This window comes from Pongo pygmaeus, chromosome 4 (genome assembly GCF_028885625.2).
Source record: "Pongo pygmaeus isolate AG05252 chromosome 4, NHGRI_mPonPyg2-v2.0_pri, whole genome shotgun sequence".
NCBI lineage: Eukaryota > Metazoa > Chordata > Mammalia > Primates > Hominidae > Pongo > Pongo pygmaeus.
In genome coordinates this window covers 144,939,371-144,954,610 of record NC_072377.2, presented here as the reverse complement: position 1 = coordinate 144,954,610, position 15,240 = coordinate 144,939,371, and the positions used below count along the sequence as shown (strand labels likewise).

At 37.5% G+C, this 15,240-nt stretch overlaps 1 protein-coding gene across 29 annotated transcripts in view; it reads right to left on the bottom strand.

Moving 5' to 3' along the window:
* The window catches only part of ANKHD1 (ankyrin repeat and KH domain containing 1), a 141,667-nt gene that overhangs the window by 106,046 nt on the left and 20,381 nt on the right, over positions 1 to 15,240 (bottom strand). For all 29 annotated transcript variants that reach the window (XM_054489216.2, XM_054489217.2, XM_063665537.1 and 26 more), the window contains exon 2: positions 2,159 to 2,312. In XM_054489216.2, coding sequence (XP_054345191.1) covers positions 2,159 to 2,312 — 154 coding nt within the window. The remainder of the gene's footprint in view (positions 1 to 2,158; positions 2,313 to 15,240) is intronic.

Sequence of the window (15,240 nt, the reverse complement as noted above, 5' to 3'; positions counted from 1 at the left end):
AGAACAACAAAAAAAAAAGTATAAAAGTGCAAATTGTAATTATATTTCTAAACACTATTATCTAGGAAAAAGAAATGGTATAGAATCCATAGGTTAGGTTGACAGAAGATAAGGTTCATCATTTCAATTCTGCCACTTATGTCAAAAGGCCATGGCATAACCACCTATGTTTTAGTCTTTCTACCTTTACAATGCACATAATATTAATTTGTCCTCTACCTAATCCACATGTAACTTCATATGATGCTGTCTATCAAATAAATGAGATTTCTTTCAAAATACATAGTCACACCATAAGATCTCTAGTACAGGATATCTGTCTTTACTATTTTCAGTAGTATCTTCAGAGGGGAGACAGTCTGTAATATTATAACAAACAATTCAATTGTTTCTTCCTTTGGTCACAACCATCTTCTGGGGCAACATTTTAAATTAAATTCATTCTTACAAATAAAATTAAAATTAAAAAATTATATACACAATACCCAATGAATTTATATCGTCATTTATAAAGAGCTACCACACAATCTACTAATGATATAACATGAATGCAAACTAAAATGGTGAGATATTTTTCATTTATGAAATTGACAAAACAATGTCTGAGGTGTGAGGCCCTCTCAAAAATTGTTGATTTTTGAGTGAATAAAGAAATAAATACAGGCACAAACTTGAGGGACTAATTTAATAATAGTTGTCAAAATTTTATTTCACTTATTTATTTTTTGAGACAGAGTCTTGCGCTGTCACCCAGACTGAAGTGCAGTGGCACGATCCCGACTCACTGCAACCTCTGCCTTCTGGGTTCAAGCGATTCTCCTGCCTCAGCCTCTTGAGTAGCTGGGATTACAGGTGTGCACCACCACGCCCAGTTAATTTTTGTATTTTTTTTAGTAAAGACGAGGTTTCACCATGTTGGCCAGGCTGGTCTCGAACTCCTGACCTCAAGTGATCCACCTGCCTCGGCCTCCCGAAGTGCTGGGATTACAGGCATGAGCCATGGTGCCCAGCCAGTTGCTAAAATTTTAAATGCAAATGTATTCTTACCCATGATAACATTTTCTAAAAATCTGTCCTAAAGAGATACTTGCACAAGTTATATAAGGCTATAAACTATAGCATTATTTGTGATATTGAAAAACTGGATATAAGCTAAAATTGGTAAAATTAATTATGGTTCATCCAAGCAGCAGAATATTATGGTACCCTTCAATAAAAGGAGAAAGATCAACATAAACTGTCATGGAAGGATACCCACAATAAATTATACGGGGAAAAAAAGTTGTATTTTGTGTATCATTCCTACTTCATTTTTAACAATCATGTATGTTCAAACATATACATGTATTTATATTATCATAAGGGGAAAAATCTAGAAGAATATGTAAACCTTGACAGAAAATGGGAAGGTTTTGTTATCTACTTAATATATTTCACATTGCTTTAGCTATTTGATAATATGCATTACATATAAAAAAATTAGCTATTTAAAATCAAGTTAAACATAGATTAAAGTGAATACACAAGTAATCAATATGCAGCTCCCTAAATCAGTACAGATAAAGAAGTCATAAACTGATTAACTAAATTTATCTCCCACATTTTTATTTTATAATGGCTAACAGGTAAGTTTTCCTTGATAACTAGCTGATTATCTTTTTTTTTTTTTTTTTTTTTCAGACGGAGTCTCGCTCTGTTGCCCAGGATAGAGTGCTATGGCGTGATCTCGGCTCACTACAACCTCCCCCTCTAGGGTTCAAGCAATTCTCCTGCCTCAGCTGCCTGAGTAGCTGGGATTACAGGCGCATCCGCCACACCTGGCTAATTTTTTTCTATTTTAGTAGAGACAGGGTTTCACCATGTTGCCCAGGTTGGTCTCGAACTCCGAGCTCAGGCAATCTGCCTGCCTCGGCCTCCCAAAGTGCTGGGATTACAGGCGTGAGCCACTGTGCCCGGACACTGATTATCTTAATACCTTAAAAATATATGAGTTGAGCCCAGAAATACAAAATGTGAACATTTTCTTTGGGAGATTAAAATAAATTTTAGAGATTTTAAATTTTGTATAATGTTATTGAATTTGGGGATAATCTCATGTAACTGTAAAGAGATCTAGACTTTTAAAGATATGAAAAAGATAAAACAAAAAATAAAGTACCTGCTGCCTCTAGCAATGCTTCTAGTCGTGCCTGTGTCTCTGGATCCACAGTGCGTAAGTCTGCTCCTTCTGCAGTACTTGATAAGAATATCTCTGATGTTGTTTTAAGCACTGGGTTATCCAGATCTTCTTGGTCCAAAATAAATGATTCAACCTGTTAATGAAATAAAGATGCAATATCCATGAAACTGATATCAATATGATTAGAATAACTACAATTTAAGGTAATATGACTTCTTAATTAGAACTTAAATATAAGCAGAAAAATTATTACAGAAACAAGGGAGCATGGGAATGGACTTTGAAGGACATTGTGACTGTTTACCTTCAGACATGACTACAGGTATAACACACATACACTAAAGTTTCCTCAAGAGCATTGTATATTCTGTGACTAATACAGAACATGAAAAGCAATATTAAGGCCAGTCACAGTGGCCCACGCCTGTGATCCTAGCAGTTTGGGAGGGCCAGACGGGCAGATCGCTTAAGCTCAGGAGTTTGAGACCAGCCTGGGCAACAAGGTGAAACCCCATATCTATTTAAAAAAAAAAATTAATACTAAAAAAAGAAAAGCAGGGGCTGAGCGCAGTGGCTCACACCTGTAATCCTAGAACTTTGGAAGGCTGAGGCGGGGGGATTACCTGGGGTCAAGAGTTTGAGACCACCCTGGCCAACATGGTGAAACCTCACTTCTACTAAAAATATAAAAATTAGCTGGGCGTGGTGGGGGGTGCCTGTAATCCCAGCTACTCAGGAGGCTGAGGCAGAATTGCTTGAACCCAGAAGACGCAGGTTGCTGTGAGCCGAGATCGTGCCATTGCACTCCAGCCTGGGCAACACAGCAAAAATTCCATCTCAAAAAAAAATAAAAGCATTTACTTTTTATTGAAACAAGTACATGAACATAACCCTGAGAAAATCTATATAGACTAGATAGAAAAAACAACAACAACAACAACAACAAAAACTTGATAGCATAGATAGGTCATTAAGAGAAAAGTTTTCCTCTTTTCTAAATAATTTATTCAATTCTGACTCTGAAATAACGGAAAATAAAAACTAACCCACTGATACCTGGAGTCCTTTAGACAGGAACACTCCATGAGGTTAAAAACTGTACTTTGTTTACAGTGCTATATTTTGGGCCTACGAATACCTGGCATATAGTATGAATTTAATACATACTTGTTGAAATGAATGAATGGTATAAGCAAAAATCAACTTACAAAAATAAACATGTAACCCTCCAATTTCAAATAAAATTAATTCAAAATGAATTTTCTTAAATAAAATATATACAACCCTTCTGGGAAGCAATTTGGAAATGTGTATCAAAATACCTTAAAAAGCTCACTAAAAAATTATCTGAAAGCCAGACAAAAATTAATGTGCAAGGATGTTCACTGCAGCATTAACTGAAATTCCAAAAATGAGGAAAAATTATAATACAGAATTTGGGAAATACACGTTGTACATTTACATGATGGACTACTATGCAGTCATTAAAAACAATGTTTTTGTGACCACTGGCTCAGCTGTGAGAAGAAATAAAAAATTAAAAAAAAAAAAGTTTTTGAAGCATATTTAATGGCATATGAGAATATTCATAAAATTAAGTAAAATGCACAAGATTCAAAACAGTATGATTCTTATTTTGCTAAATGTACATATGTGTATATGTACATATTTACATGTTCATATGTAAATATGAACGAGTACTCATGAGTAATATGTAATATGTATATTATTTACATAATATATGTAATGTATATAATATACATATATACGTATATACGTAAAACATGTATGGCATATATGTAATTTGTATAATATATAGATTATATATACTATATAATTACTGTAATATGCAAATATGTATAGCCAGGAAAAATTAACATATTTGTAGACAGAGAAAAACATCAGGAACAGAAAGATTAAGTACTTCTTCAAGGTCACACAGCTAACAAATAAAAAAAAAAAGGTTTCAAACTCAGGCCACATACCTACAGAGTCCATGCTTTTAACCACTAGGATATCACACATTTATAAACAAAGGACCACAGTATCTGGACTACATTATTTGGCATATCTGGCTAGTTGGTCATCAATTTTCACAATGGACACCAAATAAATATAGCCTAATAAAGACAGTAAAGTTAAAATAATTTATTTTATTATCTAATGATGCACTATAATTTTACAAAATGAATCTTTAACTTCAGACCTAAAAACATTGAGCTATACTGTAACACAGCTTCTTTAACATGTAACTACAGACAAAGATGCCAGATCCAATAGATACATGCAGGCAACCAGTTGTCAAATGACCTTGAAAAGCAACTGCTTACACAACAGCTTAATGCAAGGCCAAGAAATTAGGAGATATTTGCAGATATACATACCTGCCAGTTGGGAGGACAGGTAAAAACATCATTCCAGTGGAAAAATTATAAAATTATTTATTTAAAATGGTATTTAGATATTAATATTCCTATTTTATAAATATTATATGTCTCATGTAACATTTTAAAAAGCCAAGTTAAGGATTTCCAGTAGTCTCTCATTCTCTCAATATTTACTAAAGGCCCATTTTAGATATATATATATCTCTCTCTCACTATGATAATACAAAAATGTGGCAGAAGAAATAAGAAAGATTCCAACAACTATTACAAAAGGCCTCAAAGAGAAATAAATGATACAACTATATGCACTAATGAGGGAGAAATCACTTCCAGCCCTAGTAACCTGTGAAGACTTTGCACAAGAAGCAACATTTGAACTAGGCTTTGAAGGATGCACAGAATTTCAATAGGTAGTTAGACATAAGGGTAGAGGTGGGCAGAAGAGGAAGTATACTTCAGATAGAGGCAGAAAATGAAATAAAAAATAGGCTTGGAGGCTGGGTGTGGTGGCTCATGCCTGTAATTCCACACTTTGCGAAGCCAAGGCAGACAGATCACTTGAGGCCAGGAGTTCGAGACTAGCCTGGTCAACATGGTGAAACCCTGTCTGTACTAAAAATACAAAATTAGCTGGGTGTGGTGGCACATGATTGTAATCAGCTATTTGGGAGGCTAAGGCACAAGAATCGCTTGAACCCAGGAGGCAGAGGTTGCAGTGAGCTGAGACTGTGGCACTGCACTCCAGCCTGGGCAACACGGCAAGACTATTTCCAAAAGAAATCCCCAGTTTTTTTGGGGGGGAGGAAGGGGGTGGGGCTTGGAGATGAATTGTCCACTCAAAAAATGTAAGGTACGAGCCGAGCACAGTGGTTCACGTCTATAAACCCAGCACTTTGGGAAGCCAGGCTGGGGGGATCATTTGAGGCCAGGAGTTTAAGACCAGCCTGGGAACCTAGTGAGATCTTGTCTCTACAAAAAATTTTAAAATTCGCCTAGCGTCATGGCATAAAACTGTAGTCCCAGCTACTCATGAGGCTGAGGTGGATCATTTGAGCCCAGAAGTTCAAAGTTACACTGAGCTATGATTGTACGACTGTATTCCATGTGGATGACAGAGCAAGACACTGTCTCTTAAAAAAAAAAAATTAATATAAGGTCTTTCTGCATTGCTGGTGGAAACATAGTGGTGTAGCCACTGTGGAAACAGTTTGACAGTTCTTCAAAAGTTAAACATAGAATTACCATATGACCCAATAATTCTACTTCTTAGGTATATACCTAGGAGAATTAAAAATATACATGTTCATACAAAAACTTAAAGACAATCGTTCATACCTGCATTCTTTATAACAGCCAAAAAGTAGAAACAATCCAAATGTCCATCAGTAGATGAATAAACAAAATATGATATATATCCATGCAATTGAATATTATGCAGCCATCAAAAGGAATAAATACATGATATAGATGAACCTTGAAAACATTATGCTTAGTGAAAGAAGGGAGACACAAAAGGTCCCATTATATGATCCCATTTATATGAAATGTCCAGCATAGGCAAATCCATAGAAAAAGACAATAGGTTGCCTGGGGAGTGGAGAAGGGAAGAATAGGAGTGACTGTAAGTGAGCCTGAAGTTTCTTTTTGGATTGATGAAAATGTTCTGGCATTAGATAGTAGTGATTGCTATACAACCTTGTAAATATACTAAAAATCACTGAAATGTAAACTTTAAAATGCTGTATCTTATGGCATATGAATTATATCTCAATTTTTAAAAGATACAAGGTACCTAGAATACAACTATGGCATTAGGCTAGAAAGAACAACTGGGAATAGATTTGAGTAGACCATATAAAAAGTGACAGATTGTTCATTGCCTGCCTGATTACCACCATTAGGGAGAGAAAGAACCAGTAGCAATGACTTCCTGGGTGTCAATAATGTTAGCATCAGGTAAATAAGATGGCACATTCCTAAGTGCTTGGGAAGAATCAATTTCAGAAGAAAAATACAAAATGGTGATCTGTCCCTTGCTTCAGAGGCTTATAACTTCTCTGAAAATATAATGCATAAGACAATGTATTTTGAGTTAATTCTACGTCTTACAGTGGATGTAAACTCAAGTTTCAATTAGGCAGTAAGACATAATGAAGAGAGTATTACACTGGAGATCAAGAGAATAAGGTTAAAGTACCAGTTCTATCAGGCATTGTGTGTAAATTCAGACATAATACTCAACCTTTCTGACATTCTATTTCTGCCTCAATAAACAAAGACACTATCTGCCCCACCTACCTTACAGTGCTATTGAAATCCTGAAATGAGGTAATGAAGGTAAAAGCATTTTGAAACAATAAACCACCAAATAATATAATTTTTAGAACATGATTCTGTGTAATTACAATTCTTTTGTCCTGTCCCTCACCACAGTGTCTATTTTCTCTACCTTTTCAAAGTAGAAGAATCATACTGAGAATCTAACGATGCATTTTATCAGCACTCACTTGAACTTTTGAGTGTGGTTTTATGCATTTTACATCTAAGATCTGACCCATATGATGAAATTTTAAATATCCACAATACTTGTGGGAAAAAAACCCAGAATGAGTTATAGTTAATACAAAACCATACAGATAAATGATATGAATACATTTGTATCAATCAGATTTCCCAAAAAACACTACTGTTTCCTTTGTCCCACCCGCTTTATAACTTTAAAAATGTCTGTCTCAATGTGGAATCAATAAAAGGACAAAATATCCCATTATGCTTATTATTTTGGAAATATTTGAGAGATTACTTTTGGCGGTTCACAAATATCTTACCTAATAAATCTGCTGAAACATACTCTTACAATTCAGATTGCATTAGCATTACTTCAAAATACAGCTGGCTGGGTACATGTGGCCCATGCCTGTAATCCCAACACTTTGGGAGACTGAGGGAGGACTGCTTGAGCCCAGGAGTTCAAGACCAGCCTGGGCAACATAGTGAGCCCTTGTCTCTACGAAAAATAATTTTTAAAAATTAGCCAGGCATGGTGGCCGTGTGCCTGTGGTTCCAGCTACTCAGGAAACTGAGGTGGGAGGATCGCCTGAGCCCAGGAGTTTGAGGCTGCTATATGCCATGATCATGCCATTCCACTTCAACCTGGACCCTGGGCGACAGAGTGAGACTCTGTCAAAAAAAAAAAAAAAAAAAAAAAAAGATGGAAACCATTTATAGCTATGTGGAGATATGTTAAATGTGACAAATTCTGTATACATTCTGTATACTTAATATAAAAGGCTTGGTGATAGAGTACAGAAACCATGTCCATATATAACAGATAAGCCCAAAATAATAGTATGTCTAATGAAATTAGTCTTCATCAAGCAAATGAATATAAAAGCCTTATACTTTCTTACATATAGCTATAACATCACAGCAATGTTCTTATTGCCTGATGATACTGTTACATAGCTCATCTCTATTCAGTAGCTACATTCAGCAGCAAATAAATACATCCACTTATAGCAGTATTATTTTTTGCCAAAGGCAAGTTCTAAACACCAAAGAATATTTTTTCCTACCTCTGACTAGGTACAAGAATAAAGGGTGGAGGAAAAAGAGTGGTAAAGGAATATGGCCCATAAAAAACTACCTGTTTTTCCCTTATATCTCCTGAAATACTAAAGACAAAAACCTTTGTCTTCCTCCTCAAAAAGTTATTTTTCCTTCTTGCCTTAAAAAAAAAACAAAAAACAAAAACAAGGAGTATGGGAGTGTGGCTTTTAGCTTCAATTAAAACAAACAAAAGGGAGGAGTAGGGAGAAGGGGAACAAGCATTTTGTCCATTTTTATTCCATTTTGACATTTCAGAAATGAACCACTGGATGCAACAGTTACCAAGGGAGATTACCACAGACTCAGCTACTACCATCTAAAAGAACAGTCAGTCACCCTGGCCAAAGTCTAGTTTGAAAAATCATTTATTAATCCAGCTATGATTTAACCAAAACTCACATCCACTTTAAAACAGTTTCTATGTACCACTATAATTAAAACTTCCAATAATAGTAATATGCTTTAAGTCTTATACTGTAATAATAAAATAATAAAATCTCATATTACATTGGTCAGTAATTGTTAACTTCTCTCAGACTGTATTTCTAGAAATAGTAATTGCTAGCTAACAGAGAAAATAAGTTATTAATAGTAAAAAATAATATTCTATCATAAAACATGTACATTACATATATTTGTTTATGTATTCTCTAGTCCTACAATGCAGGTCATACAATGCAGGGAACAAAAAAAAGCACACCAGCCAAGCTCTTAAATATAAATGAAAAATACATTGTTTTCCACAGAGCCCTTGGAATTGGATTATGAAATTTTTACTTTTAACATGTTAAATAAATTTATATTTTGAGTTAGAGAGTCAAATATTAGTAGCCACAAATTTCATTTCTGGTATCCTTTAAGAATATTCTAGTACAGGTCGGGCACGGTGGCTCACGCCTGTAATCCCAGCACTTTGGGAGGCTGAGGCAGGTGGATCACAAGGTCAGGAAATCGAGACCAGCCTGGCCAATATGGTGAAACCCCGTCTCTACTAAAAATACAAAAATTAGCCGGGCGTGGTGGCAGGCGCCTGTAGTCCCAGCTACTCGGGAGGCTGAGGCAGAAGAATTGCTTGAACCTGGGAGGTGGAGGTTACAGTGAACCGAGATTGTGCCACTGCACTTCAGCCTGGGCAACAGAGCAAGACTCCGTCTCAAAAAAAAAAAAAAAAAATTCTAGGCCTAGCATGGTAGCTCATGCCTGTAATCCCAGCACTTTGGGAGGCCAAGGCTAGTGGATCACCTGAGGTCAGGAGTTCGAGACCAGCCTGGCCAACATGGTGAAACCCTGTCTCTACTAAAAATACAAAAAAAATTTGCCAGACTTCATGGTGCACGCCTGTAGTCACAGCTACTCGGGAGGCTGACACAAGAGAATCGCTTGAACCCAGGCAGCGGAGGTTGCAGTGAGCCAAGATCGTGCCACTGCACTCCAACCTGGGCAACAGAGCAAGACTCCGTCTCAATAAAAATAAAAATAATATTCTAGTCTGGTTAATTTAAAAAAAACAAAACAAAGAGTCATCACCACTCTCATGAATTTCAACTGGAGCTATGAAAAAGTTCAAGGAAAGACTAAACCTTTATCTCATTCTACCTCTCCTCACCAACCTTCAAAAATAAAGCTCCCAGCTGGGCGCAGTGGCTCACATCTTGTAACCCCAGCACTTTGGAAGGCTGAGGCACGCAGATCACCTGAGGTTAGGAGTTCGAGACCAGCCTGGGCAACATGGCAAAATCCTGTCTCTACCAAAAATACAAAAATTAGCCAGGCGTGGTGGTGTGTGCCTGTAGTCCCAGCTACTAGGGGGCCTGAGTCAGGAGGATTGCTTGAGCCTAAGAGGCATAAGTTGCAGTGAGCCAAGATCATGCCACCGTACTCCAGCCTGGGCGGCAGAGCGAGACTGTCTCAAAAAAAGAAGCTCCCTTAAGAAATTCAGATTTGATCATTTAAAATGGGAAGGTATTTTAAACATCCAAAATATACATTTTTAAAACATGTACTCGCTAGTCCTCTTTTTCTTATGTATATTTGAATAGGCCAAAATGTCTTATCCTTCCCCTACCCAATGTGAGCCCTCCACTTTAAGTCAGGATCAGCACCATTTTGGAATGCCTATTGTTGATTTCTACTCAGAACAGCAAAAAGGATGGGCCAGTGTTCCAAGAAGTAATTACTGAAGGACATAACAATTCCTTTTTGCAAAACACACAGTACTCCAAAATCCCAGCAGTAGCAACCACCATAATCATGCCCTAAGATCCACTCAAAGGCAAAAAGTAATACTGTTGTAATTTAGCACCAAATAATGACAAACTTAGGAGTGAGTTTTGTTTTTACAAGAAGGCCTAATATACTCAGCAACAACATCTTAAAATACTGGAATAAAAAGGCTATATTCATTGACATAAAAGCTTTTCAAGGTTCTTTCTACAATGAAAACTTTATTCCCACCCAATCTCAGACTCAAAATCCCCCCTTCTCAAAAAACAGAAAAGAGGCCTGGGGCAGTGGCTCATGCCTGTAATCCCAGCACTTAGCGAGGCTAAGGTGAGCAGATTGCTTGAGCTCAGGAGTTAGAAACCAGCCTGGGCAACAGGGTGAAACCCTGTCTATAAAAAACAAAAATTAGCTGGGCATGGTGGTGCATACCTATAGTCCCAGCTACTTGGGAGGCTGAGGCGGCAGGATCATTTGAGCTGCAGAAGGTGGAGGCTGCATGAGCCATGATCACACCACTGCACTCCAGCCTAGGCAAAAGTACAAGACCCTGTCTTAATAAAAAACAGTAATAAAAAACAGAAATCATATCTTGGGTTTTCTGAAATTGGTTAGCTTCACGTAGCACAAGAAAGAACCATCATGCTTTTCCTAAATCTACGTTAAAGCTGAAGAAAATTATCCCCACTTTGCTCGAACACAAAAACTATAGCTTTAACACAGAATCTATTATCTTTTGAAGTCTCTAAATGAAAACAGGAGAAGGAAAAATCTTTTTAAAAATCTACTATTAAGTACCTTTAAAAACATAATAGGCTACCATTAATAAAATGTCTCATATGTACCAGCCTTTTCCATATATTATTTTATTCAACCATCTTAACTACTTAATGTTAAGTGACTGGCCCAAGATCACATAACCATGTGAGGATCTGAAGCTATGTGTTTCAGACAACAAAGTTTACACCCTTTTCACTACACCAAAGTGGATGAAGTGAATCTTCTAAACAACAGAGTGTAACTAAAACAAATACTAACCAGTGTAGTGAACAGAAAATCTACAGCTGTCCTAACAATCATATTGTCAGAAAATAACTTTGGAATTTAAATTAAATGTAACTGATTATCAAGCTCACTAACTCTAATGCCAGTTCAATCATATCACTCCTTTGGCCAAAATCCTTCCCATTTCTTAGGTAAAGGATCCAAATTTCTTTGTATGGCATATATAGTTATTTAGGATTTGGCTTTGACTATCTTTCCAAGTATATCCTTGTTGTATTCTATTTGCTTTTTATATTCTAGCCATACCAAATTGCTGTAGTTCTTTGAACATATCATTTCTACAAAAAATAAAATTAAAAATTAAAAATAGCCAGACATACTAGCATGCACCGGTGGAGTCAGAGCTACTTGGGAGGCTGGGGCGGGAAGATGACTTGAACCCAGGAGTTCAAGGCTACAGTGAACCATGATCAAGCCACTGCATTCCAGCCTGGATGACAGAACAAGATCTTGTCTAGATGAGTGCGTGTAGGTATATATAGATGTGTGTGTGATACATCTCTATCTCTCTCTCTCTCTCTCTCTCTATATATATATATAGTAGCTAGGATTATTATTCTTGATGCCAAAGCAGTGGAAGTATACATACCAGGGTATATAAGAGCTTGATATGTTCAAAGAACAACAGCAATTTAGTATGGCTAGAATATAAAAAGCAAATAGAGTATAAGGATATAGTTGGAAAGATAGACAATGCCAAATCCTAAATAACTATGTCTGCCATACCAAGGAATTTGGATCCTTTATCTAAGAAATGGGAAAGATTTTGGCCAAAAGAGTGACAGAATGACAAGACAGCATGGGAGAGAGAGCTAATAGAAGAGGGGGCCAAATGTGCTTTACAATAAAACCACTCAGGATAGTTAACCAGCTCCTGTGAGAAGTCCTAATGACTCAGTCACCTCTTATTAGGCCCAACCTCCTAACACTGTTGAACTAGGAACCAAGTTTCTAACACATGAACTTTGGGGGACACATTCATCATAGTGGAGTGCAAGGGGAAAGTATGAGTTCAGTTTTAGAATTAATGAGCCTGAGATGTTTATGCAATATATATACAGTAGGTATTAATAGTTGGAAGGTCTCTTAAATGAAACATAATAGAAGTGAAAGGGAAGCCACATGGATATCTAAGAGAATGTACCTGACAGAGGGAACTAGAAGTGCCAAAGGCCCTGAAGCATCACAGGCTTGGCGAGTTTATAGAACATAATAAGGAGCAGTTGTGGTTTTGCTCAAAAATAAGCACAAGACAATCTTATGCTGATGGACTATGCATCCTTCCATTTTAAATTACTGCCCCTTTAAACCTGCCACTTAGAGCCCATCAATCTCCTGAAGCAAGACACTCAAATATCAATCTTTAGAGTGATCATCCAACTAACACAGGGCAATGATCCACACATTGAATTTGGTATCTTGGACTGTCACAGAACCATGAGAAAATTAAATGAGGTAATGCAATTAAAGTGCACAATGCCTAGAACACTCAAATACAATTTATTAATATCTAAAAAGAGTTTAGAAGGACAAATATAATTTGAATAAATAGGCTGGGCATGGTGGCTCATGCCTGTAATCCCAGCAGTTTCGAAGGCCAAGGAAGGACGATCACTTAAGGCCAGAAGTTCCAAACCACCCTAGGTATCGAGACCTCACCTCCACCAAAAAATATTTTAAAATTAGCTGAGTGTAGAGTGTGGCTGTGGATGCCTGTAGTCCCAGCTGCAGGGGTGGGGTGTGGAAGGGGAGGTTTGAGGTGGGAGGATTGCTTGAACCCAGGAGGTAGAGTTTGCAGTGAGCCATGATCGCACCACTGCACTCCAGCCTGGGCGAAAGAGCGAGACCCTGTCTCAAAAAATAAACAATAATTTACCTTCTTTTTTCATTACCAGGAATATTAATATTCCTGAAAAGATTGATGTCTTTCTTCCCCCCCCTCAAGACAGAGTCTCGCTCCGTCACCCAGGCTGGAGTGCAATGGTGCGATCTTGGCTCACTGCAACCTCCACCTCCCAGGTTCAAGCGATTCTCCTGCCTCAGCCTCCTGAGTATCTGGGATTACAAGTGCACACCACTACACCCTGCTAATTTTTTTGTATTTTTAGTAGAGACGGGGTTTCACCGTGTTGATCAGGCTGGTCTCAAACTCCAGACCTCATGATCCACCCAGAACATAAAGTGCCTCAGCCCCCCAAAGTGCTGGAAGACTGATGTCTTTAAGGGCAGGGAACATATTTTTTCATCTTTGTAGTCCAAAGCCTAGCACAAAGCTTAACAAATAGTAGGCTCTAAATAAATAATTGTAAATAAATAAATCCACTCTAGGCCAGGCGCGGTGGCTGACGCCCGTAATCCCAGCACCTTGGGACACAGAGGCAGGCAGATCACCTGAGGTCAGGAGTTCGAGACCAGCCTGCCCAACATGGTGAAACCCCAACTCTGCTAAAAAAAATACAAAAAATTAGCTGGGCGTGGTGGTGGGCGCCTGTAATCCCAGCTACTTAGGAGGGTGAGGTAGGAGAATTGCTTGAACCCAGGAAGCAGAGGTTGCAGTGAGCCGAGATCACGCCACTGCACATCGGCCTGGGCGACAAGAGCGAAACTGTCTCAAAAAAAAAAAAAAAAAAAGTAAAAACTCTAATTACCATGTTTTATAGTGTATTTCAATTATCCATTTGTTTATTGTCCTGGAAAAAGAAATTCTGTCCATATTCTTCTTGGAGACTAGTCCACTCAGAAGACAACTACCCAAACCAACCATCTCCTTCCTCTTCAGTCTTATCTCTTCTAAAACATATACTCAGGCTTTGTGAGAGAGGGGATGCACAGGGTAAACGGGTTAAAAAAAGGAAAATAAACACTGATACTACAACTTGTTCTCCTAGCAGTCTGGCAAATTTAAATTACATGGTTTAAATTACATGAATTTCTCCCCACCTATAGCATATAGAGAGGTACAGAAATTTCAAGAGCTAGAATGTTATGGAAGTGGGAAGGAGGGGGTTGAATCATTTGTCTATTACCACAAATTCTGCATCATACTAAACACCTCCTACTATACCTCTCCTAAAGACCACATCAAGAGAACAAAAATATAACCAATAACCCAGAATAACCAAAACAATAATGAAAAATAACAAAGTCAGAAGACTTACACTTTCTCATTTCAAAACTTACTGCAAAAAGCTATAGTAATCAAGACAGTGTGGAACTGGCATAGGGAGACATATAGACCAATGAATAGAATAGACAGTCCAGAAATAAACCCTCACATGTAGTCAACTGATTTTTGAAAAGGGTGCAAAGACAATTCAAGGGGGATAGAAATAGTCTTTTCAACAAATTATGCTGAAAAAACTGGGTATGCACATTCAAAAGAATCAAGTTAGACCTCTACCTCACACCTTATACATAAAAATTAACTTGAATTGGATCAAAGACCCAAATGTAAGAGCTAAAACTATGCAAGTATCAGAAGAAAACAGGCATAAATCATAAATCTTTGTTATCTTGGATTACGCAATGGTTTCTTAGACACGACAATAAGAGCACAAGCAAAAAGATAAATATATAAATTGGGCATCACCAAAATTTTTAAACTTCAAGTGACACAAGAAAGTGAAGACAAGTCTGGGTATGGTGGCTCATGCGTATAATCCCAGCACTTTGAGAGGCCAAGGCGGGAGGACTGCCTGAGGCCAGGAGTTTGAGAACAGCCTGGGCAAAATGGTGAGACCTCGTCTGTACAAACAGTAAAATTAGCTGGGCATGGTGGTG